The 27270-nt window shown below is 32.9% G+C and overlaps 2 protein-coding genes across 7 annotated transcripts in view; one reads left to right on the top strand and one right to left on the bottom strand.

Moving 5' to 3' along the window:
* The window catches only part of LOC105212627 (kinase D-interacting substrate of 220 kDa), a 64564-nt gene extending 39559 nt beyond the window's left edge, over positions 1 to 25005 (bottom strand). Inside the window, exon 1 of one of the 5 annotated variants that reach the window (XM_054234058.1) lies at positions 24150 to 25005. Coding sequence is in view for 4 of the 5 variants with exons in the window: in XM_011184730.3 (XP_011183032.2) it covers positions 11627 to 11917 (291 nt within the window). In the remaining variant the exon portion in view is untranslated. Of the gene's footprint in view, positions 1 to 5818; positions 6371 to 11626; positions 12836 to 18938; positions 19737 to 23575; positions 23997 to 24149 lie in introns of those variants that run through there. The other 4 variants (XM_054234057.1, XM_029040378.2, XM_011184730.3 and 1 more) reach the window with 4 other exon arrangements.
* A 70-nt stretch (positions 25006 to 25075) lies between these two features.
* On the top strand, positions 25076 to 27060 carry LOC105212626 (queuosine salvage protein). 2 transcript variants are annotated; one of them, XM_054234059.1, is made up of 3 exons: positions 25076 to 25211; positions 25943 to 26179; positions 26240 to 27060. In XM_054234059.1, exons 1-3 carry the CDS (start codon positions 25136 to 25138, stop codon positions 27013 to 27015), a joined length of 1089 nt encoding a protein of 362 aa, XP_054090034.1. In that variant the 5' UTR covers positions 25076 to 25135; the 3' UTR covers positions 27016 to 27060. The 2 variants fall into 2 exon arrangements, with proteins under 2 accessions (XP_054090034.1, XP_054090035.1); XM_054234060.1 differs by lacking the exon at positions 25076 to 25211 and adding an exon at positions 25647 to 25865.
* The last annotated feature ends 210 nt before the right edge of the window (positions 27061 to 27270 follow it).

Raw genomic sequence — 27270 nt, 5'->3', positions numbered from 1 at the left:
ATTTTTAACAGCTGTTTCCCAGAAAACTAGTTTTCGCACGTTAGCTCCCTTTTCGTAGACCAGGTCACATATAATGATCTCTAAATGATAGCGGATTGAGTGATGTTCATATCCATTAGAAAGTATTAAATATTATTTTCTAAAAAACCAAATGATTTACATTCGATAAAAGTAATGATTGGATGATTGAGTTCTATCGAATTTTTAATACAATTAATTTTATAAACTAATAATTAGGTCATCAAAATTAGGAGATCAGCGTTTAATCGTTTCCTTCGTGAAATAATTAAGCTTTGAATACGGAAAAAAAGACCCGGTAAATTATATATTTCTTTATATTAATTATAGTCGTTTCAGACATTATCTTAATTGAGTCAATTAGCAGTTTTTTCTTATACATATTAGTGCTGACAATTTGGTTATTGACTAAATTAAGGGTAGGTCTGACTTTGTTGGTAAGGAATTTTTGCAAAGGAACGTAGAACTCAAATCAATAAGTATATCAAGTAATTGAGTATACGATTGAAACAATTATTATTACACTGGGAGAACAAACCAATTGGAAACGATGGCCAATTTACAAGATACAATAATGATCAGTAAACATTAGTGCCAAATTTGGCCGATTATCCCACCCAAGCATTTCCTTCATGTGGTAACTACATACCAATATTTTCAGGCAATGTAATTTTCAACACTTATTCAGCTGAAAAGAAGGATAACTGAATAAACCGCTGAATGCCAGAAGGCTTCCATAGAGGCTATATTGTTTTAAGAACAAATCGGACAGTCTATTAGTCAATTTGTTAACCGATTTCATTGACTTTTTGCGATGAGTATTAAATTAGATTATTATTATCTTTAAGATTTACTTTTAGTAATAAATATTTCTGTAAACTGTAAGGTACATATTCACTTAAATTAGGTTCTAGATATATAGAAAAAACCCATACATTTGTGGTTGAAAATTCTGGATTTATAATTTCCACTTAAATTTTACTTAAAAATTAATTCTTATGGAATTCTTAATATAATTTCTTACAAACCTCTTTATGATTTTTTAAATGAATTCTTCTAAATCTAACTGTTAACTTTTTAACGACATTAAACAGAAAATTCTTAGTTGAACTATTCACATGAAACTCACCTTGTTGACTCCGAACCACCGCCGCTGGCTATTTATAACTTCAACAAGAGATCAAAGCATGGGAAAGCCGCAGAAGTAGCAGCCAACTAACCAACCAATGTTGCATGCAACTACGAGCAACTAACTATAGTTAGGTATGTAAGTAGGCGTAGGATATTAACGATAGCTAAAACGATGATGATGAGCCCAGACAAACAAACGATGGACCCAATTGTGTGTGAACGCAAAACATGCAGAAAAATAAAAGTTAAAGGATAAATCTGTGTAAAAATAGACGCAAGTGGGTAAAAAGAGTTTGAACTACAACGAAACAACAACCACAACTTAGTGAACGCAACATGTGAGCGAAGGCAACATGGAATTGGCAAGAAGGTAGGTTAGACAAGCATATTGCTGAGTGATTGTGCGAAACTAGAAGATTTAGTTGTAGGTGGTGGAGGAGGTGGAAACCAACGAAAAGGAAGTAATAAAAGCAAAGCAAACAAACGAACGCGCATCACCAACTTTGTAAGTAAGAGAAAGAGAGAGAGAGAGTGTGCAACTTGGAGGCAGAGCAGAGCAGAGCTTAGTAGTGAGCTTCGGAGAGTTAGAATGGAAATTGTGGAAACAGCGTAGGGGCCAGTAAGAATTTGTGAGAACAGTAGAAGATTGCAGTAAGCTTATGCTGAGATTTCACAATGCAGAGAGCATTGTATTGAGCGGCGCAGGTGACGTTTAATGAGTACTGAGTTGTTATAAGACATCAAGCAAAAATTAAGGAACCAGAGAGCGATCGTGTATAACGGCGCACAGAAAGGGTAGACAGTGAGTTAGTACAGGGTAGAAAAGCAACAAAGCTTGATATGATTAAAGACACTAGGTTGCGCTCAAGCTCGGTACATTTAGTATTAACCACAAACGATATTTTTAGAAGAATTTTAATTTCAGGGATTTCCAAAGTGTAAATACCGCTGGATTGTTTGAGAAACGACGAAGCGCAAAATTAAATTGGCTGAAGCGACGTGTGCCCGGACTGAGCGGTAGGCCACTGCCATTTTGTTTGGCCAACTCCAGTTCGTCGGTTGGGGAGAGCGAACGTGTTGTATAACTGCCACCACCAACACCACGACCCCTGCCACCGCCCGCATCATCAGGCGGCTCGATATTGATGATCAACCGCGGCAATGACGAATGCGGTGTCATTTCCGAACGCACCCTGGGCGAGGAGAGCAGCGAATTTGGTGTGGAGTTCGAATGATCCAGTGTGCCAGTCGTCACCTCACCGGACTCATCGACCAGCGGCAGATGCATGGTGTTCACATCTCGTATGCCGGTATTATGGAGTCCACGTATCAGAGCGCTGATCGTATGATGATTGTAAATTATATTCTGTTGAGCGTTTGTTGCGCTCGTTGTCGTGATAACGGTTGTGTACGACGATGCATTGCTAATCCTTGCAGTGCTACTAACCGGTGACGCTGTTGTTGTTGTTATGGTGTTGCTGACGGGAGATTTCTTTGGAAGCTTAATGCTACTGTGGCGACTAGCTGATGGGTCATTTTGCTGCATGATTTGTAATTTTTAATTTTTGTTGTCCGTTTTTTTTAGGGATCAGATGCAATTTTAAAATTTTTCCTTGTTTTTGTCTTTTGTGCGCAAATTAAAATTTAATTAATTTTAGGCCGAAACAATTGTTGTTGTCTTTTAATGTATTTGCTTTTGTAGAATTTTGTTTTCAAAATCGTTTTTCTTGTTGTTAGCAGCAAAGATGCAGAGAAGAAAGTATGAAATGTTGAAGGGACAGCCCCCTCAATGGCGTTTGGCGGCTAAAATAGAATACGGGTAAATGTATATTAATTGTTTTTGTAATAAGTGACAATTCGTGGTCAGCAATGGAGCAAAAGCAGCGATAAAAAGAGAGCAAAACAGCAAGTATGGTACTCTAAGCAAGCATATATGTATAAATATTAAAATTTTTCATAATGACCTCAAACAAACCGCACAAACACATTCAGCTACAACAAAGCCACAATCTCTACCAACACAAACACATTTCTTTAAGTCCATAACTGTACGTCAATGTTTGTTTGATTAAGAAAATTAAATATATATTTATGACTTTCTCATGATTGATCATGGGACTCATCAATTAAGCCCCATCAAACCCATTCAACACAGTTGTTACAATCACTCATTTTTTTATGAAATAGAACACGCCGCATTTGTTACAATACCGTTAGATATTTGACGTAATTATTTTTACAGATTGTGCTTTGATAAATAAATCAGTTAGCATAGATAAAGTGAACTGATTTTGATCGAGGTATTTGTATGTACATATGTTTAGCTAATTTTGATCGTTTAATATAATATTTTAAAATTTTCAGTAATAGCGAAATAAAGTCAATCTATATTCATGTAAGCTTAATGATTAATGAGAGTCATTTCCGTATTTTATTTATTACTTTCATAAATTTTTAATTTAGGACTTAAAGCGAAAACAATTTTAAATCAATCAAACCAATAATATTTTATTCTAAAATCTTTTTATGTAATTTTTTTTGTGTGATGTGACTGAAAACACACGTCAGCAAACCTTCGTGACGCGATAAAAATCGATACCAAGAAGAAGAGACGAAGTCAATATTCAATGAAGAATAATTATCATCGAAAAGAATCTGTAGCCATTGAATATCACACAATTTAAGAGTACAAAGATCGTAGAGCTTCAGAAAATATTCAGCGATCCTATTCAAACTGGCGTTAAAATTCGGATATAGTAACAATGCACTTTTTTGGTAACTCGAACTCAGTAAAAATGTCAAATCACACATAACTAATAAAAGGGAAAGGATGACCATGTCTGGGTTTTCAAACATTGGAAGAGGCCACAAGTCTTTCAGAATTAATAATTTTTATAAATTTAAGAGATAAAAGACATTTTCAGAATTTTTGGGATAAACCTAGTATGTGATTTTCGAATGGTTTTAGCCAGAGCATAGGTTATGTACCAATTTCAGCATCGTTAATGATTATTATTGATATTTTTTAATTCTACAAAACAATTTTAAGTACTTATACATTACACCACATATGTTAGGTACAATGTTATTAATGGATAATTCGAAGATATCATACAATAAATTGCATCAGCTGTTTAAACTCAGAAAATTTTAAATTGGAAATCATTTGGTAAATGATCTCCAAGCATTTTTGGCCTAAAAATAATAAAAAACTAAGAAATATTGTGTTACATTGTGTCTCAAATGTAAATTGTCTTAGGACAATTCATTTTATCATCTTTCAGACTCAAACTTGCAGCCGATAGAAGCGAGTGTTCCACAGGGAAGCGTGTTGGGGCCAATGCTTTGCTTGCTTTTTACAAGTGATATCCCCACTGACTCAAGTTATGTGGCAGCGACATTTGCGGATGACACAGCCCTGTTAACAGCAGGAGAGTCAACCTCAATATCTATCTAGATGCTAAGCTTCGTTGGAAAGAGCATGTCAAGAAAAAACAGGTGCGAGCTTGATTTAAAATTTGCTAAGTTTTACCATCTGGTCGGTAGGAGATCCACGCTTTCAATCGCAAACAAGCTGTTTATATATAATCAAGTACTAAAGCCAATTTGGGCCTATTGAGATCAACTATGGGGTTGCTCTACTCAAAACTGTATTGGCTGCATTCAGCGCTTTCAAAATAAGGTACTAAGAAGTATAGTTAATGCTCCTTGGTATGTTAGATCTGCTGACCTTCACAGTGATCTTGGTGTGAATTCAGTAGTAAACGAAATAACCAAACTTGCAAAGACTCACGAAATGAGGCTTGTACAGCATGTAAATGAAGAGGCATCCAGACTCATCGGTACTGCTGAACGAGAAAACCAGTCTCGAGCAGTCTCGATAATTGAATACTAATTTAAATCGTATATTTCTATTTGGTGAACGGTGTTCTTGCTATCACTTCACGAACTGTGCTATACTAGCCATGTAATTAATAAAATAATGAACACAAAAGTGTTGCCCAAGACATGATTTTCGTATATTAGTATGACAAACGAGGCTAATTGAAAAAGTCGGTGATGTTCGTATAAGATTTCTTAAGCAATATATCTCGTTTATTCACTATTTTTGTGCTATGTCCAAGTCCCTTCGAAAATTCGAATATTATTCGACACTAATATTTTGGATGACTTCTAGGGGTAACTAAGAAAGTATATTTATTGCCATCATTGTCCATGTTTTAACAGCGGAAACCATCACAATATTTCTCAGTTCATTGTTTGTAAGCACAGCATTTTGAAAGCCAAAACAAATTTATCCAATTGAATTCAATAATTCAGAGTTTTACGTCTTTATGTTGTAGCGCTATGACAGCCTCTTGAACTTATAACAGCTGATTGTTCGATTCGCCACTTCTATGGCGGCAATGAATGATGAAACTCTCTCAAATTAACGAAATCTCAAATTAAGAGATCCTTGTACTTCAAAAAACACCAATTTTATCATTCAACACTCGAATATTCAAAAAACAAAACATAATTTTTAACATTTTTGAAGGAATATTAGTATATATGCTTATCTGAAAATTTCGTTTTGAGATATATTTTTTTACATTAGACTCTTATCCTTCAAACATAAATATAAAACCGTAAATTTTTTTTGTATGTATGTATGTATATTAATCAATACCTCAATATCCGGTGTATGACTCGGCTTTAGACGTGCCTTAAACATTGTCGTAAAACTTCTGCTGCGTTTCGCCGTTTTGCCGCCTTTCACTTCGTTCACTCCTTCCGTTAAGCTGATACAATAAACGGAGGGAACCTTTGACGTTTCACCTGGACAAGCAATTTTGCCGGCTTTTTGAAAACGCAATTGAATGCACAAAACACTTCAAAAAAATAACTAAATTTTATGATTCTTCTTGTGTGTGGGAGTGTAAATTGAATTGCGAACGCTGTAGACGTTAACGGTTTGCTTGCACGAAATCGAACTGAGAATTGGCACAGCTTTGCGTTGACACTTAAATAGCTGGCCTGGCCATAGAAGCGGCGCAATAGACAAAGTATACAAGCGGTCATAAAGAAGGCATAATCATAAGGAAGGCAAATGTATTTTTCAATTAATTAATTAGTTTTGCACATTGTTGTGAATTTCATTTTTCTTTTCTTATTTCAATAAACACAAAATAAACAAACGAATTTTTTAGATTACAGCGGCAAATGCAATTTTTTCCTTAATATATCTTTGTAAATTCGGCGCACATTCCAAGATGCTGTCTGCATTTGCAAACATTTACAAATATATGTATATATATATATATGTATGTTGGTATACTCTTAAGTCACAGTGTACTCGCCAGCCAGCCGCTAGCTAGGCAAGCCCACTTCCTGTTTGTATTGGATATATTAAGTACACATGTAAATAAGTGCTCTTGTAAATAAACTAAGCCAAATGTTATTAATCCGCGCGTATGATGCTGCTGCTGCTTCTACTCCTTGGCGTTGATAAGGCCAATTGATAACCACTACAAACACACACACTTACTTAAATATATATTTCTCAGAGCACAAATTTTGTTGTTTCTTTCGTAAGCATTAGTAGAATACTATTTTTTTCTCATAGAACATTTTTCACGATCAATAAATGTTGTAGCGTAATGCGTGCGTATGGAACAAAATACTGCTGTCGCTGATAGCACCAACAACACCCGGTGATATATCGGTAACAAAGAGCAACTGTCACTCATGGCAAGCAGCTGAATGACAGCTGTTCAGCTTCAGCGACACTTCGTTGCATACGAATATAGAAAATTTAATAGTTTACATACATAAATATGTATTTCAGTATATGCTTTTGTCGGTACACAAGTACGAGGTTTGTTCGAAGAGCTGACTTCTCATACTTTTTGAGATACAGAAATTCGATTTTCGATTCTTTCTGCTATCGTCAAAATTTAACAATTGTTTAATTGATATTTATTTAATCGATTTGATCAAATTCAAAGATGAAAATGAAAAAAAAATTAAGAGATAAACTTTTGATGACAAAAATTCAAAATATTCAAATAATGTTAGTTAATTTATTATACTAAAATATACAACAAAAGTATAAAAATGCAATAATAGTCTTCGATTAGCCAAACTTTGGAGACTAGCGAATCGAACAAACAACTGGTATAAATTTAACAAACTGGTATAATCAAAAAATACCAATAATAGAAAGCGATTATACCACTTACGGTTATCTGTTATCGACTTGCTCTCGTGAACTGGAAAAATATATATGTTGTTGTTTTCAAATATATTTTTTTTTAGGGAAATTTAGGTAGGGAATTTCCGATTAACGTTAAATTTTTAACTTCTTTTATGTTATCCAAAACTCTATGTCAAATCCATTTAAAAATTCCCTTAATAAATTCCCTACCTCAAGTCTCTCGTCAGCAAGTGATGTTTTTAGGATTTTTTTTTAATAATATTTGCTCCAAGAAAACACATCAATTTCGACTGGTTGACAAATATCTCCCTTCCGCTTTTTTGAACTTTATTCAATGCTTTATATATAAAGTGATCGGATTTAGTTTAAATTTAAATCTAGACGGCAGCTTCATAATCACTTGGCGCTATGTCCGGGCTATATGGTAAATGCGATAAAATTTCCCATCCGAGCTCCCGTAGCTTCTGACGAGTCATCAACGAAGTGTGTGGCCTGTGCGTTGTCCTGATGGAACACTACACCCTTCCTGTTGACCCATTCGGGACGCTTCTGGTGGATCGCCTGCTTCAAGCGGTCTAGTTGTTCGCAGTAGATGGTAGAATTAAGCGTCTGACCATATGGGAGCAGCTCATAGTGGATGATTCGCTTTCAATCCCACCAACACACACAGCATTCGACCACGACCGTTTTCTCGTGATATTGTCGTATGTGATCGTTTTTTCGTCGCCAGTCACCTTCCGCTTCAAAAATGAGTCAAGGTGATAGAGTACTATCCCCCAAAACACCATTATTCTAACGGAACGATTCTCTAGCAGATTTGCCTTTAACGAAGGAAAACTTTAAAATAGCGCGAATTTAGGCTTTAGTGAACTCCTTGTTTACACGTCTATAACTGCTGAACGCAATACCCAAACTAATCATGCATAGCGTCGTTTTGTAGGTTATGTCAAGCCCTTTCAAAGATGTATTGCCAGGAACGAGCTCTGTAGCGCTTGATACAAAGCCGCGAAAAGACAAAAAGGCGGAAGGAAGATATTTGCCAATCCAATATTATCAGTTGATAACATAAGTAACGTTATTCTAGATCTAATATATAATTATATATGTTTCCTCTGGTACTCGCTACAGGGAAATGGAGAAAAATCGTATGAAATTTCACCATGATTATAGAGATTAAAAGCAAAAGAGCTCTAGGTCACGACAAAAATATCATATTATCCACGATTTGAAGATCGGATTTACCAGCATACTAAGCATATTTATTACATTAAGTTAAATCACTGCTATATATGAACCAACCTCGTAAAAAATATATGTACATACAAATAGAGATACATATGCGCTAAACATTGCATGTCGCTCTACTATATTTTATTATGATTGTTTTTGTTCACTACTAATTGATAGTTGCATTGGATGCTCATGAATGTCAAAACACTCATCATTTCTTTATTGGATCATAGTTGATATTGACAGTTATAAAGTACATCAAAACAAAGTAAAAAACTGTTAATAATGGTTGAATGTGTATATATGTATATCTATAAAAATCTTGTATATGAAATTACGCATGTGATAGGTATGTATGTATAGCATAAGTCATATCAGTGACAATAGAGCGACAATGTATTTATAAAATATATGAGATTTATAAATCTGGGTATGCAGTTACTTGATTGGAAATACAATAACATGCCGTATATTAATATTATTTTTTTATTTATATATATATGTATTTGTAGCTTTATTTATTCGTTCTATATCAATCTTTTGTGATCACATTGATCGTCAACTTTCGATTTTTTTTGCATACTTTCAGGCGGCCGACAGCAAGCCTAGCTCTTGGAACAATTCATCCGGCAGCATTGACATTGATCAATGTGTGAGAATTTACTCAAGAAGCATACATAATACAATTATTTCTAAAAAAAAGCGATTACTATGCATTACTAAATTAATCGATTAATAATACACGCACTTACACATCTCTAAGTGATGGAAAATACTATGAAGTTACACACACTGAGTTTGTTTTAAAGATTTGTTAAGCTATAGACTGTAAAACCTTATTTGTTAAATAATTAATTAGGTCTAACTAGTACATTAAACACAATAACAATGTAAAAATTAGTAAATAAAAATGCAAAAAAATATATATCTGTATATATTTCGATCCCATCTAAGAAGGGATCTAAGAAGTGAGATGATTATTAAAATTTAATGAAATTACGAATATTCTAAATGCAATCTAAATCTCACCTTAAACCGAATGTTAAGTGTTATCAACGCTTTTGAGAACAGAGAGCAATTGCAACGATGTGGAGATTAATTAAGTGATATGTGGGAGTACAAAATGCGATCTCACTTAATAAATAGGCTTTAAACTATAATTAACAAGCTTTTTATTTGGGAATCAGCTCTTGCGTATCCCGTTATTCCTCTTTTATTTAATGAGCTTAGCTTCAGTGCTCTTTTGAAAGATTTTTTGTTTTGATGTTTTATTATTGTTGTTGTTGCGCGAATTTTATCGAATTTGTTAGAGACTTTGGTATTTTTTTGCTGGTATTTTTGTTAATAGAACAGAGCCATCTATCATATTTATTTTACTTAGGATTATCTACCGTATGCCAGTTTTTATTAACAAAATATTTATCTAATGGCGTTATTATGCTTTACACAAAGAAGTACATATGTGCTTTGAAGTGAGTGAGTACCATGCAGAAAATGTGAAGCAGTTGGAAAAAATGAAGGTGATCATTTTAAAAAAATTAGCATTAATTAAGATAATGTATAACAAACATGATGTATCACTTTTCAGAAGAAAATTTATGGAGGAACTAACATAGATATTGCAGAAGTAACATGTTACAAGAACTGGAAAAAATTCTGTTACAGAGTGTATATTTTATCAATTAAAATAGAGTATTGGATGAATCAAAATGTTATTAATAATACAAAGATTTAAAGTTTCGTCAATATTTTGTCTAACAACGTAAGAAACTACAGAGTCCACCATCCCAATTATTTATGTATTCGAAGATTAAATTTGTTAATTTTTTTACATAATTTTCTTCGAAAGTGTAAGAACCTTGGGTATCTTTAAGTAGATCTATATTCCATAGGATAAGTACAACTCTATAGTACGATAGTAAGTCTCCAAGGTTATTAAGTGTCATAAATAGTCTTAAGGTCTATGTACAGATTAGAAAAAATCATTTGAAAAGATATTTAATTGACTATTTAATTCCATCATTATCTCTGTTGTTCGGGTTCAAAATCAACGATGGTCCGAGGTCTAAGCCATCAAATAATGTAGTATCAACTTATCTCTGAGAAAGTTACGCACAGAATACTTCAAATTATTAGGTGTGCAATCAAAATTCTAAGAATAATTGAAGAGGTAAAGAGCACAAAAGTGACTTACAAATAGCCTTTAATGGGTTTGATTAGATAAAACTTCTCGATAGATAGAGAAATGGTGAAACGCTCTGTAGCTCACAAATTCTTCACTTTACAATGATTAAAAGACAAAATAGGAGGGTTAAACCATTTCTAAACTTCAAAAGTTCTTACTAGCTCTCTGGTTTAGTTAAACAACGGGAACATAATCGAAAATGGCATGAGTTTTTACGCAAATATATTAGTTAAGTCCAAAACCCGGCGACGAAATTCTATTTGTAAGGGTCGACACCAGCTTCTTTGATTGCTGGGGAAATAAAGCGAGCAACAACAACAGCTTCTTCGATACGAGAGCAGTGACAATAAATGAAAACTTCGGGGAATCACAAACTAATTTTCGATCTAAGCGAAGTTACAAAGTACAAAATTTCTCACAGGGCCTGTACCATACGCCAGTAAGGTGCATCAATAACTATGTACAAGTGCTTATACACACGTTATGTACATGGGAATGTGCGCCAGTATGTGAGTGTGTACAAATAAGATTCTTATCAGTTAGTAATTGCAAAAATGTTATATGACAACGAGAGATTATCAGCTTCAACGCTACAAGCGACCCGCGTACTTTCGCACAAACCGAGTTTATTTATGTACGAACTTTATGTATCTATATACCTCCCTGTATATATATAAATATCACTGTATATATTTACATTTAACTATGTAGGCGCGCATGTTTTTATGTGTTTATTGTATTTGAAGCAGCACCGACATAGACAGCGGGCGAACAAACAAATAACAAATGCGATAACTACAACAAAAATAAAATAAAAAACACAAAAAACGTATGGTACTATGAGCTGGCAACCGTGTGTTTGTTACCTGTATCGAGCTTCCGGTCTTTTGTAGGGAGAGACGCAAGAATCCAAAAGGAAAAATACTGCCATAGTTGCCAGAGTCACGGCGAAATTGCAAAGCGCCGGCGCCAGCAGCCGCGCTCGATGCACTGCGCGCGGAGGGTGACGCAGAGGCCGGATTTAGCGGTGACATTTCGGAAAAAGCGCGACCCATCTGCATGAGACGCGGCGGTGTGCGGCGTGTTTGATCGCCGACAGCACTGCTCTCGGGCGCCTCCTCCTCATCCTCATGGGTGGTGCTGAGCGATTTCTTCATAATTTAGGGAATTTTTATAACAGAAACAAAACAAAAACACTTATTTGTTGTGAACTAAATTTTCTTCACGCTTTTTCGCACAATTTTCACTAATTTAAATTTTTTTACTGTAACACACACACGCGCGCACTATTTGGGGGTAAAGGTCAACACAATTGCCTTCGAAAGCGAATTACAATTAATGTACAACAAACCAAACAAACATATGTACTTGTACATATATATAGAAATAAGTATGTATGTATAACGCTTCCAATAAAAAGGCCGCGCGTCCGCCTAATTCCGAGCAAAGTGTGATGGGGGATGATGGTGCGATACGGCGTTTACGTGTTGCGTGTCTATGAAAGTTGCGAATTTAGTCATCTGCGCCGCGAGTGACTAAACTCAACTAAATAGCGGCGTTGCGCGCGTTAACTAACTAATGGCGCGTATCAACTCAAACTACCGTTAAACCAATCATTAAGCTCCAAAAACAAAGGCAGACAGCACAGGCAACAGCGCGTTGTTGCGATTTTAACCCATTTAGCGTTTAGTCGTGGAAATCACGGACCTCCAAGTTTCTTTCACTTCACTGATTAATTGTAGTGTCACCGCGCGTCTCTCTCACCCACCGTGTACCACTGACACTGACTGCATGAATGCCCGTACTAAACAGCGAGAGATGAGACAATAAACGGTACTATCATAGAATGCACTGCAGTCCCGGCATATGTACCCACACGTCTGGGGTAATTTTTATGTCAAAACTGATAGACAGACAGCTCGATGAGATAAGAGCCTCACACAGGCGCGCAGCGACTTGAATGGCTGTGTGGAGCGCAACATTTTTGTGTGAGTAACACAACTTTTTTTTTGTTTTTTCGTAAACAAAATGTTTTCGGTGGTTTTTGGCCGAATAGCGTACCAACTAAGCACCCCTCTACCTGCATAGACAACACAATTATGATGATGATCCATGGTACATACCATGAATGTATGTATGTGTTTGCTCAGCATAAACATTCGGCCGCTCACCTCATCAACAGACTTGACGCAGTCGCCCCATTCGCTCGAGATAATCAGCTGAAATGCACAGGTGGCTGTTGATGTTTTGCTTAGAAGCAGCAACAATTGTGTGCAAAACAAATGCAGTCAAAAATAGTGTTGCTATTGTTGTTGTAAATAACCAGTTGCTTTATTAGAACCTTAACATTAAGAAGCGATGGACGCAATACTAAGAAAGTTTGAGAGCGACAAAATATATTTTATGTAGATATCAGGTCCGTGAAGTAACCTGTTACATCTACAAGATAGAACTTGTTCAGGGACCACCTTGTCTTATGACGATCAATTTAACATAAAGGGCTCGAGATTGATCTCCGGTATTTATGTTTCATTGGAGATTTTGGTACATTCTATTTGAGTTTCTGCTATGTCAGTCGTCTGAAGCAATGGAAGCAAGACTTAGAGACTGGAGATGTACTGTCTCGCTTTGGTAAAGTACTGCTAAATAAATTTTATGTAGTTATCAGGTTCGTGAAGATCAAACCTCGATCGACAGATATGGAACCTTCTATATACACGAGAGAGGGCTTCCTTAGAGACCACCACCTAGTCTTATGACAATTAATTTAGAATAAAATAATCGAGAGCTGTTTCCGAACATCTATCTATATTTCGTAGGAGACTTGTTTAAATTATAATTGGAGTTATTTTATGTCAGGGACGATAATCTACCCCTATATGTTGACCCCGCTATACTATCTAGAACGATATAGAATGGCTTTTCTCCTAACCTCTCACATCTACTGCATGGGGAGCGATTTGTTCTATGATCTTGATGATTCGAATCGAGAAGACAAACATTATTACAACGAAACAGTGTTGGCAGTTTAATAAATTCTGAAATATGTGAAATTTTTCTTTTTCGAAAAAGCAATATAGGGTCCCTACATAGTAAACAAGTCCAACTTTCCAATTGAGGCGAGGAGAAGAGCCAACACTGCTACTTGTTTGATGAAGAAGTGGGAGAAAATCTAGAAGTGTTGCTTCGAAAAAATATTAAAAAAGCACTGAACAAGAGTAGCCGCCGGAGAAGAGAAAGTTCAGCTGTCGTGTGTGATCTCATTTGCCAAAACAAGGGAGTATGTCAAAGGACGACGAATAGGCATATCTAAGATATTTTAGTTATTCAAACCGCTAGAAGAGTACAAACTCATAAAACTAAGATGACACAGAAGAAACATATGAGGCAAATCTAAGAGCGTCTAATTTTAAAGGAATAAGAAAAATAGTCTAAACAAAAATTAATGGAATTATAAATGTCATTTTCAAAAAGAAGTCATCGGTTTAACGCTACTCGTTATCTTCATGAACAACAAACATGCCTTATGTATACTACGATTTTTTCCCACACTCTGCTGTAGTTCTGCCGCTATAGGCAACTGATAGGACCTAAAATAGACACTGTTATTTTACTAATTTTAATCAGCCAAAATAACATACACAATTTGACATTATTCCCGTTTCGTAAGTCAAACAAATGCGTTAAATTGTTTTTGCACGGACAAAGTATAAATATGTAGAAGTATGTAAACATGTGTGCCTATGATGTATGGCTTTGCATTAGGGTGGTTGTAATTGTAAACATTTGATAAGTTGCTATAAAACTTGAGAAAATAATTTAATGAAGCGAAAACAGGGCTTTGTTGGGACTTTCAAAGGTCATTGTAGTTACTAGAAGCCTTCAACAGTATTTTTAGATTATTTCATTTTTTTTTTTTTGAAAAATATTTAATATGCAATTTTCAAACAATTAATTGTGAAAGCCATTTAATAAGCCACCTTCTCATAAATCGTCAATAAAAAAGTGTTTGATATGGCAATGATTGTTGTTATAAAAACCTATGTTCAAATAACGGTACTGTAAATCCGAAAATCTACGATTATTTTAATTTTTCCCTGAAAATGTTCAGTTGATATTAAATATATCGATTTTCTGGAACCATGTGAACTATATTATTCATATTAATTTTTTGGGAGGATTACGAGTGCCCTAATACACATATTTATATGTCTATGTATATATATACTAATAAGTACACACAAATATACCGTAAATTATGTATATTGGCGATATAGTAAAACGAGAATTTTCGCAAAAACTATGTATTAGTTACAGATAAATCAGTCTTTGTTAGCTACTCGACAAGGTGACTCCGAAATATATTACTTCGCGTGATTCAAAATAATATATTATAAATAATTGTTTTTGTTTTTTTTTCGGAAGTGCAAGGTGCTAGTTTACCGTTATTTGCCAAAGATGTGATATGAAACAATAATTAAATATGAATGCAGTAAACTATTAAAAAACATACCGTTTATCAGTATACGAATTCATACCGAGTGTTTTCAAAGAACAGTAGGTTCTTCACATAAGTGTGTAACTACTTATTAAAATCAAAGGCGGCTTTTATCATTCATCAAAGAACTTACCGCAAGTGCTCTACATGTATGTAATAAAAAACACTACATACATATTTCATACAAAAGAATTATTGCTTTTTGAGTTTATTGTTAATTCAAGGAGAACATGCCGGCACATACAGGTATCTATGTACTTGTATTTAATCAAAAAAATAGTTAAAAAAATTATATTTTGATTTATTTTTTCCAATATGTATTATTTACTTCATTCATTATATGTATACTTGTATGTGGAAATTTAATAAAAAAAAAACTTAACTCGACTTTGTATTTTTATCCTGTGAAGCGGTAAATGGAATTATATTTAGACAATTGTTAACTAATTAACGACGCAAATATGTCGTTTTGAAAGACAATTCACTAAATAGTGTTTTCATATATTTAATGTTTTTATGATATATCAATTTATGTGTCCTTAACCAAAGTTAAATGAGTTGTTTTATCAGAAGTCCAAGGATAAGACCAAATATGACTATATTTATACATATGCAGTTATTTCTACTTATAACAGTTATTTTGACATTAGCAAGAAAAGTTGCATATTTTTAGGCGCTTTGTTAAGTTGAAGTATGGTTGTCAGATTTAGTGGTATGTTATTATTAGATATGTACAGGCATACAAACATTTAATTGCGATTTTGTATGTATGTATGTATATTCATCTATAATTATGTACATATACATATATGCCCATCTAAATATGTAAAAACATATTCGCAGATTTATTACGCACAAACTACTTCAATTATACTAAGAAATGACACACTTTTTATAAAACAATTATGTATAAATATAACCGATTTCATTTAACTTTATCAGTAGCAAAAGTAATTCATAATTGTATATTATTTTATTTCATTGAACTATAAATATAGGGTGTTTATGAAATTGTTACCTTTTTCCATATTCTATGGGAAACACTTAAAATAAAAAAAAATATAATACAGTGGAACTTCTATAACTCGAAGATCTCCATAACTCGAACTTTTGGAGTGGCAATAGCGTTTAGAAGCCAAATTTCATACAAATTTTCTTCCCGAACTCCAATTTCTATAACTCGAACTCTTGAAGTGGCAATAGAAGGCAACTTTCATACAAATTTCGTTCTATAAATCGAACTTTTCGACAAGGGCATAATACAAAATTTACAATTTTACTATCGAGGCAGAATTTTAAAAGAGTACCTCTATATAGTACGGAGGCGAACAAAAAATATAATATTACACTTATGAATTGCATATATCATCTAACACAAGGCATGAGATACAAACTTCAAGAGCCAAACAATAGCAAAATACTACAAACAAAATTACAGAAAACATCTTTTATCGTATGTCCATAAATTGTCCATAATTTTTAAGAAGTACCTAAGTAAAACTATGTATAAATATATATTTTACAGCTTTTTGGAAAATTTTATGTTTTAATGAAATTTCTGGATTATGGTGATTCGAGTTATAGAAGTTCCGCTGTATTTCATACATATACATGACTATTTAATAAATTATTTCAAGAAATTACTTATTATTGAAAAAAAAAAATTCACTTACGACTTATTAATCAATTAATCGCAGTTTCGATTATTACTAAAATATTTAATAGTAAATTTTCGTTCAGAATAAGATTGTGTACAATTTATTCGACTTTTCGATGAAACTGAACAAGGAATTATACAAAATTTAATCGATTATTTTAATCGAACAATCGATTAATTTTAATGTAATCAAAATACGTTTTTGGAATAATTATACAATATTTTTTTTATAAAAATATTAAATAATAAATAAAAAATACAATATTTTTTTATAAAAATTCTTAAATTCCGATTAGTTGTTTTGAGATTTTAGTCTCATCTAACTTTCATTTAGAGTATATAAAATAATAAAACAAAACTGAATTAACATCATTAAAATAAATTACTTAACAGCACTACTTAACGCCATTTCCATAATAAAATAAATTTTATTAACAATTTCATAACATTATCTTATTTGCTTTACCATTACCGTTGAGAAACTTCAACAAATATGACACTTGTTTCAAGTTACCTCGCGTTAGATGTTGTCAATTGGCTTTCAATTGAGTGAAGTGTCAACAAAATGCTCAGTCAAACGCTGTCATTCGTTTAAAAAATGATCGATGTGTGGAAAAATTGCAATTTTTTCATGTTTTCGAAAGTGCAAAACTTAATTGTCAAGCAATAAAGCGGACAAATAATGTTGATTAACGAGTGCATTCATGTAATTCTGATAATTGAGTGCGGCAGATGAGTACTCTTCTTTTTTACAAAACACTTGTCGCTTAGCATGTATAATGTAGTTTTTTGATGCATATAGAACACTTTCAAATAATTTGCTGTAATTATTGTTGTAAAACTTTAGAAACTCATACGACTGGCGACAAAATTCTTCTAACAACAAATACAGTTAAGCACATAAAATTAGGGTATGTTTACTAAATTTGAATAGTTTACTTAAGACATTTCGTCGGCGAATTACCTTGTTTGAACATAAAAATAAATAAAAATTTTCCACTTTAAAATGTGTCTCGTGATATTTAAATAGAAAACACATTTCTCCTATGTGTCAATTATTTTTAAATTTTATGTATGTCTATATGATATTGCATATGACTATTTAAAGCAGAAAGCTAAATATAAACAACTCAATAGTGTTGAGCACATAAATAGCACAGCACGAATTTTAAATTAGTGGAAATTATTGAAAGTAAACAAAGTAAATATTTATTCATGAGAACTATTTCTAGTAAATATGAGAGCACAGTTATCAAATTTTATTTCTTGTGAAATTAACCTTTCTATTTACTTTTTTTGATAATTTTTTTAGGAGTTTCACATTTTTTAAAAACTTTTTTAATAAGCTTCCAAAATAATTTCAATAAAGAGCTTTTCCTTCGATACATTTTGTATCGTCGATTTTTCCGATTCAATTTTGCAAAAAAATGTTGTCACAGTGCCATTTATTACTATTTAATATAATTAAATTATTTAAATATTTATTAAATTATTTTTATTTCTGTACCAAGTCATAACTTTGACTTAAGTCAATTTAGAATTAAATTCGTTTATCATCGTTTCATTATCTTCAAAGTTAATTATGATTGAAGCTGTGCCTGTTTTGTGCTCATCACTGTATATTTCTAATATTCACATATTAACTTAAGACAGGAAACTAAATTACACTCACTGTGCGAGACACTTTTGCCATAAATTTAAAAAAATTGCGGACAAGTTTTTGGCGCTGAAAAAGATATTAGATTCGTTTGTGCTCATAATAAAATATTATAGAAAACGAAATTTGTTTATTGCACATACACACATTTAATATTTAAACTTTTTTGAAACTTAAAAATGGAAATATCATCACGTATATCTATCAAATATCGATTATTTTCTGCCATCACTACTAATAATATTTTATTCAATTTATTTTAGCACCAACATTAGCCTACTTAATTTTAGCATATTTTGTTTGTTTACACTTCTCACATAGTGAAATCACCTAAACTCGTTAGTTTCCGATTTGCCAAACACTCACCTCCTTCCAGTCTGTCAGCGATGTGGACTGATAAAGTGTATCCATGAAACACGAGACACTGAAGACAGATAACTGCTCTTCCATTATTTAATAATGTTTACTGTATTATATATGTATGTTTGTATGTAATTTTATTTATGTTTTTTTTTTTTTTGTTTTATTATCGCCTTTCGGTCGCACAATTCAAAATTGCAGGCACCCGAGTTTTATTCCAGCGACTATTAGCTTGACATTTGTAGTGAAATAAGCGTGGATAGCGAAAGCTCAACACAATTGCAACTAGCACTATTTACTCGCTCTTAGAACACGCCATACAGTTACATATACAGTTTATAGCACCGCGAGCACGAGCTCCGACAATAAAAACTATACTAGTTATAAGATCTTAGAAAAAGAGTTATCTCCAATGCAGCGGATCAACTTTACACCGCGTTGTCAGTTCCTCAAAGTGCAATATTCGACTCAGAGGCAAAGGTTGGTCGGCGCTCTGTGGCAAACATCATTCTAACGTTAAAAAGACGATAGCTGATATTTGCACTCATTTATCATTTATCTCGAAAGACGAAAATAAAAAAGACGGACGTCTTCAAGGCAGATGTCTGATACATGCTGGTACGCTGGTATCTTTCCTTAACTCGGTGTAAATCGTTTTTTTATTATTTGTTATTTGAATTTCTCATTTGGCGCTGTTTGAATGAAAATTAGTATCAATTTGTTGCCGATTTTTGATTAATTTGAGCGCAGCCCATCTTTTGAAAGTTCACTCCATAGGGATGTGCTATTATTTCCAATTCGATATTTTTATACATACATACATACATATTTATACAGGGCGAGCTTTATCATTATGATTTTGGCAAAATTTTAACCGGTATATAATATTATAAATTATTATTTATTATAAATTTATGTGAATAAAAAATGCTAAAAAGAAAGCATAACTACGACTAATCTCAACGCTTCAACATGCTATTTTTAATCTAATTTGTTATCAATGAGTTTTTCATTTAGTGAATAAAGAATTAAGAAGGTCGCCGAGTTTGTTGACCTAAGCGCCGCACAGTGGTATTATTTGGTAAAATATATACTAAAATCATTATTATAAAACAGACAAAAAAATAAAAAAAAGATAATTACAACAACACAATTACAGTTAAACTTCCATAACTCGAACGTCTATAACTCGATATCGTGAATTGGCAATAGAAGTCAAATTTCATACAAATTACCTTCCGTAACTCGGTCTCTATAACTCGAAGTTTTTTTGTGGATTATAGTGATTCGAGTTATGGAAGTTCCGCTGTATTTTAATAATTTTTTTACTAACTTAATTTAATAATATTTTTTCTGACAATATTCTGAAATTGCAAACAATATTGTTTACAAATAATTATAGGATTTGTGTTAGTTAAAGAAATTTCTAAAATCACTGATACAACAACAACAAATCACTACTCAAATAAACCTTTAAATATTTTTAGCACATAAATATCAAATCACACCACGGTGCGGGGATTCATTTGCGTAGTGTATAAAGCGACGTGCTGGAAATCTATTTGAAAGGCGTTTATAGTATCTGTCGCTTAAGTTGATATAACTGAGGAAGTATTGTTACGCAAGAAGCAAAATACATACATTTACAGATAAATTATAATAACCACACATTAACTCTTGATAGCGTATGACAAATAAGATTACTTTCATACATTATATTTACCATCAAAACTATTTGCACATTATATGATATATTTATAATTCAGACTGTCAGAAATTTAGTAGACATATTAAAACTATACACTTTATTATAGAATAGTATAATATTGCTTTTTTATTGCACAAATATTATGAATTGCAAATATGCACATGCAATCGAACAGCTGGCACTCAAAGTTTGACATTTTATTTTTATCTCTCCATAAAGAGTTTTTCTCCATTCACCATTACGTCAAATATTTGCCCTTTTCATTAGCAAATACACATCAAGTGATGACTAATTATTATAATCAATGTCAAATTTATTTGCTGGTGTTGTAATAAAATATAAATATACATACGTAATAGCATATATATACATACGTAATGGCAAAAAACGCGATTTGACGATTAGAATATAGTAATTGTCATTTAAACTATTACACGAGCACGTACATTTTTATCAACATTTATACATTTAAATATAGTTGGTAATTATAAAATGACGTCACTTATTTTGATTAATTCATATTTTGCATTTCTTCAATTAAGCAGCGCCACAAAAGGGTAATGAATATTACAGCATGCATGTATTATAATTATAATTATCGCAATTAAATTTGAGCATCCCAAGAAACAAATTAATTTAAATATGTTTACATTATAATTATCTGCTTGTTATATATTTTCCAGGCAAATTACTGCCATGAATTCAATTGATTCAATTTACACAAGTGATTGACACAGAAAGTCCACACAGAGGCGTGCGTTGAAGCTGATATTAGGAGGGTTGTTCATACAAAAACAATATTGCAAAAAAAAAGAGTTAATGTAAAAAACAAATTTAATGCCCGGTTTCACAGTCAGTGCTTAGGTTGTGCTTAAGATAAAACAGAAATATTACGTTTTACAGTTCATACTTAAGTTCTGCTTAAGTACTGAAAATGGGAGACTTAAGCAGTGCTTAAGTAACAGCTGATTTTTGTTTTGAAAATTGACTTATTTGTCAAAAAAATAAAATAAAAATTATTTGCTGAAAAAATTTTTGGAATTTCTTGCTTTCAATGACGGTTATATGCTTTCCTGCGAGTTGCAATAGGTGCCCCCACTCGCTTGCGGTGAAATTCGGTGTCCTTTTATTGTTTCCATCCATTTCCCAGATTCTAAATTTATTCGTCGCAGTTATTTTTCATCAACAATAATTTCAATTTGTCAGATGGCATTTGTAAACAAATGTTTTTCATTGTGCTGCCATATATCATAATTAAATTTTATAGAAAATAAGCATTGACTGTGAAACGCAAATGACTACTCAGTCAACAACAATGCTTAGCTAAGATTTTTTTTGGGCACAACTTAAGTACGAACTGTGAAACCGGGCATAAGCAATTTAATAAGACTTTTTCAATCATTGAACCTCATTAAAAGTAAATAATTTTTGTAATTCAATATTTCCTGATTATTACCAATGGAAGCCGAAAGCTTATGTATGTGACCAATACGTGTTATAGAGCAATAAATGTTATTGCAGACACTTATTTTTCTATAGTTTCCATGAGAAAGTGCATGGTAAACATTTGAAATCAGAACAAAGACATGTGATTCCATACATATGCAAATACACTCAGAGAAAAACCAACGCAGTTGAAATTTTCCTATAAATTTTCAAATAAAATTAACAATAATTAATTATTAACACTTATAGGCTATAAAACAAAAAACATAGTTATTAAATTGTGTCTCTCTCGAAGGCAGATCCAATTAGGAAGGGTACATATGAGCTAAAATATAAGAAAGGAGCGTTCAAAAAGTCTACAAGAAATGGAAACAAAGTATTGAAAGAAGAACATAATAATAATTATCTTTCAACCTTGTTTAAATCCACGCCCAAATGGATATTTATTAAAAAAATAAAATTTTGTTTTGTGGTTTGTTGTGGTTGGTGTTTATATATTATACTAAAACATCTGTTAAACCATAGATTTTTATTAAAAAATCCTTGGAAGTAAGAAGTGGTTAACTTTCAAAAAAAAAAAAAACAGGAAATTAAGTGAGGCGCTATATTTATATGTGTAACCACTCAGTAGAGTCTGTGGATTTGTTTCTCTAAGTGTATCAGTCACTTATTAAACAAACAAAAAATATTTCAAGTGTGCGATAGTGATATTTGTTAATGGCAATCTTATCGCAAGCACAAACTAAATGTAACACGAGGAAGACCTATCAGTCCTTATGCTGCTTAATATTGCCAAGTGCAAAAACTTATAGCCTCATGCCATAATTATTGTACGTACATATGTACAGATGTATGTTTGTACTTTTGAGTGGGTGGGTCTAACGTCCATCACTACAAATCATAGCCTCTCATTAGCAATTGTTCATACAATTTTTGTATTGGAATGAAGATATTGAGATTTTATAGAAACACTTTTTATAATTATAAGTATGATTTATCGAAAAGTGTGAATGATAACCCAATAAAAGGACTATAATATCATTATTAACCGCTTATGTGTTCATATATATGTAGTTACAAACAAATGTCTATGCATTGCAATAGTTATGAGTTATGATCGCCCACTAGGTTTATTAACATACAATTCATCACTCCAAACGCACATACAACTATCAATCAGTAGCGAAAAGCGAAACAAATCAATCATTATAAAACATTATCTCATATTAATTGGCCATGTGCATACTGTAATACTGTACTCAATCATTCATTTTCAACATTTTAGCACATACATATAATGAAAAAAGCTATATTTTCACGCCAATTAATCGAAGAATTTTATTTTGTCTCTATTATTATGGAATTTTATTTTTTAATTTTTGTACTTTTTCACAAGTACTAAGCTGTGATTCTCCAACATCAAAAATACACTCACCAATTTGTCTGAATACTATTGGAATATGTATGTATCAACAGCACTATCACTTACCCACATATGTGATACTTGTAATTCTTGTAAACTTAAACTTATTTGTAAAATATCGAAAACTTATAAGACTTTTTCCGAGCTTAGCAGTGTAAATATAGCTGGGATTTTTGTCAATTCACTATGACTTTTGCAAAGCTGAGTATATAGCTCATCTTACTTAGCTTAACTTTAATTCAACAGTGAAAAAAGCTCGCTGAAAGTTATAGCCATACAGCGTTTGGACTGTTGCGGAAATTGTGAGCGCCCAATTAGCGCCTTTGGAGAACTTGCAATGTCACCGTATTTTATTATTGACAGCGCACGTTCGTTATCCCTGCCACTGTCTATATGAATTATTATACCACCAAATAGATTATGTAAATATACAATTAGCTTGCACAATGTGATTGAATTCCCACTTCATGGAATGATATGAAGTCTTTGTTTTGTTAAAAATTTTCCGCTTCTGCACGCAATTGGCCTTTCAAGTTGAATGTTTATATTTTTAACATACAAGCGACTTTTTCTTTATTATATAAATAAATATAATATGCATAAATTTGAAAATTGATATTTAAAAGAATGACACACTTACCTTTAACAGCGCCAGTCATAAAAATTCGGTTCCCAGCTAATAGACACTGTGTTTTACTTGGTTGTTTTGCACCACAGTGCACAGTGCCAAACCAAAAGTAAATAAAACAAAAAAAAAACGAGGATAATTGAGAGTGATGATGGCACAAACGATGCCGATGACGTTTTCCACGGCTATTGTCGATGTCTGTCGATGCAGCGTTGTGCTGATGAGACGAATTGGCTGCTTGCTTGCGTAAATCAACCTTAAAATTCTACAACACCAACAATTTGAACAAAAATCACGTCTCGTCGATCACAATGCGAAACGAATACTTCATGTGCACGCTAAGGCTAAATTTTTGGAGCATTTAACAGAACCCAATTTAGACTAATTATGCACTTACTATATTTGCTGACCACAAACACCACTATTTACTATATAGAAATGTACATTTTTCACTTTAGTAACTATTTTTTTTTTTTGAAACGCTCACACTTCGCGGACCATTAATTACACTAAATTATTTTGAGACATTGAAGAATTTTGCATTTGTTGAAGACTTTCGTTCTGAATTATTTTTTTTATTATTTTTTTTTATAAAAGTATTCCACTTCGTGACTCTACCCCGTTGCACCAGACAGTCACAGCAATATTACCGAAAATTATGTAGATATGAAAATTTTGACAAGCACGGGTCTTTACGTCTGGTTTCCTTGAAAAGTTGTTGTTTCACATCTAGCGCTTTGTATAATTATTACATTAGGCACTTCGACGCACGCTCTCGCAAATTTAAATTTAATATAATAACTTATGCTTATTTATTGCAAATATTTTCACAGCACAAACATTTTGGATTTTTTCTCTTTTCAGATTGGAGTATTACAACAGCGGTAGCGATAAATGACAGCACAGACAAAACGATTGGTGTTTAAAATATATAAGCAACAAAATCTACAAAAAGAAAATGTCAAATTGAAATCATTCTACTTCATAAAACTTCGTACATGAATAGTTGTTGCTTTTTTCCGCACAGCAGTTGGCGAATAATACGAAAACGGAAAAGACAAAACAGCTGTTTAGGTAGTGTTGTAAATGAACGTAAAAATCGGCTGTTATACATAAGCAAAATCAATTGTTAAATACCTGATTTTCTATTTATTTCTGTTTTACAACAAATTTATATATTCGAAACACTAACATATGTTTGTAAAAATTTAATTTAATTTAATAAATTTGTATCCAATTGTATTAATTTGTTTTTATAAAATTATTTTATTTGCATCTTAATTATGTAAATACGGGTAACTCTGTTAAGATTTTTTGAGGAAAATATGCGTATGACATTTCTGTTTTTTGTTTTGATTCTCAAAGGAAATCAAAATTTTATACAAAATATACATTAAAAGCTAAATAAATAAAGTATTATATTATTTTGCTCGTCAGCTTTATTGGATAATGTTTATACGAAGTTGCCGGTTCTTTAAGAATGAGATAATGATTATTTCATTTTGGCTCTCATTTTACTCTATATGTTCACCACCTTTAGCTACATATATTGATACTCAGGTTTCTTTTATGAATTCCCTATTGCCGAGATAATATAAATAAATAAACCAGATAATAAATGGTGAAATAGCCACAAACGTAATGCACTACATAACCTATGCAAGCAAGGGATAAAGCCAGTTGCGTTTTGTTTGCAGCTTCGCATTCTTCAACTTACTACACTCTTAAGTGCTTATTTTGCCTAATATACAATTTGTATATTTTTTTAATCTGTTTTCATTGTTCTTAAATATTTACAACATCAGCTATGGCCTTTAATCCACGTGATTCTGGAGAATATATTGTCAAAAATGCGAAACACTTGACCGTGATTCCCGAAGGCATTGACATTCTTGCAAAGGAGGTTATTTCCCGTTTACAGTCTGGAGAACTTGATCCGAAGAACTTTTCGCAGAACGAAAGACATCCGAAGGCCACCGATGCATATGCCATTGAATGGATATTTGTTGTGGATACTCTCAATTTTTGCTTCTGGACACCAAGTAAGTGTTTGTGCATTTGGTACTCAAATTACAAATGCAAATATCTTATTAATTTTGCAGCTGACTACACGAAATACAAGGTCAACGGTTATACCGGCTACTTTGCTTTGTGCGCTGCCGTAAATCGTGCCATGGCGGAAGGCATAGATATCACCAATGCCGCATATTATTCTACAATTGATGCTGATACATTGCGTAAAATTTTCCGTTCAGATGATGGCCAGACTTCTGTGCCACTATTTGAGAAACGTATCGCTTGCCTGCATGAGGTCGGCACCAGACTTTTGGAGAAATGGCAAGGCAAATTCGAGAATGTGGTGCGTGCCGCAAATAATTCGGCAGCTCGTTTACTGGAGTTAGTGGTCAGCGAATTTCCTTGCTTCCGCGATGAAGCTGATTACGAAGGCAAACGTATTTCATTGTACAAGCGTGCACAAATTCTAATCGGGGATATTTGGTCCTGTTTCGATGGCAAAGAACTTGGTAAATTCAATGACCTTGAAAAGATTACCATGTTTGCCGACTACCGCGTACCACAAGTCTTGATACATTTCGGCAGCATGGAATACAAGCCGGAATTACTTGAAGTGTTGAAGAAAGATACTATTTTGGAGAACGGCGATCCACGAGAAGTAGAAATTCGTGGTGCTTCCATATACATAGTGGAGCAGGTGAAAGACATTATTTTGAGTAAACTCAATAACAAAGAAGTTGATGTCAATAAAGAACATGTAAACTCAATCTTAATCGATCACTTCCTATGGGACTATCGACGCCAGCATGCTGAAGAATTGGAGCATATACCATTCCACAAAACACTAAGTATTTACTACTGAAAGTTCCGTAAACAATAAATGTGACAATTTCTATTTTTTATAAAACTGTGTTTCATTAAATTTGTTGCTACTAAGGATGTATGATCTGTTACTGAAATGTTCCTTCTTGGGTAGCTATTGGTTAATACAAAGTAGTTCTTGCGATCTCACGACAGTTGGGTCTACGTATTCGGCAAGGACCCAATTTTTATTCGACCACAGCCTTTCAAATCACCCCTAAAAACTACTTTCGTAATTGTTTCTGCTGCTACAATA

Source organism: Zeugodacus cucurbitae, chromosome 6 (genome assembly GCF_028554725.1).
Source record: "Zeugodacus cucurbitae isolate PBARC_wt_2022May chromosome 6, idZeuCucr1.2, whole genome shotgun sequence".
Taxonomy (NCBI): Eukaryota; Metazoa; Arthropoda; class Insecta; order Diptera; family Tephritidae; genus Zeugodacus; species Zeugodacus cucurbitae.
The sequence above is the reverse complement of the archived record's forward strand: the minus strand, read 5'-3'. Positions and strand labels throughout refer to the sequence as shown.

Bases quoted from the DNA above. Each gene is read 5' to 3' on its own strand.
- LOC105212626 (XM_054234059.1), top strand. From the start codon at position 25,136: ATGAATAGTTGTTGCTTTTTTCCGCACAGCAGTTGGCGAATAATACGA. The intron at 25,212-25,942 runs GTAGTGTTGTAA...TTACAACATCAG, and splicing joins AAGACAAAACAGCTGTTTAG to CTATGGCCTTTAATCCACGT. The intron at 26,180-26,239 runs GTAAGTGTTTGT...TTAATTTTGCAG, and splicing joins TTTTTGCTTCTGGACACCAA to CTGACTACACGAAATACAAG.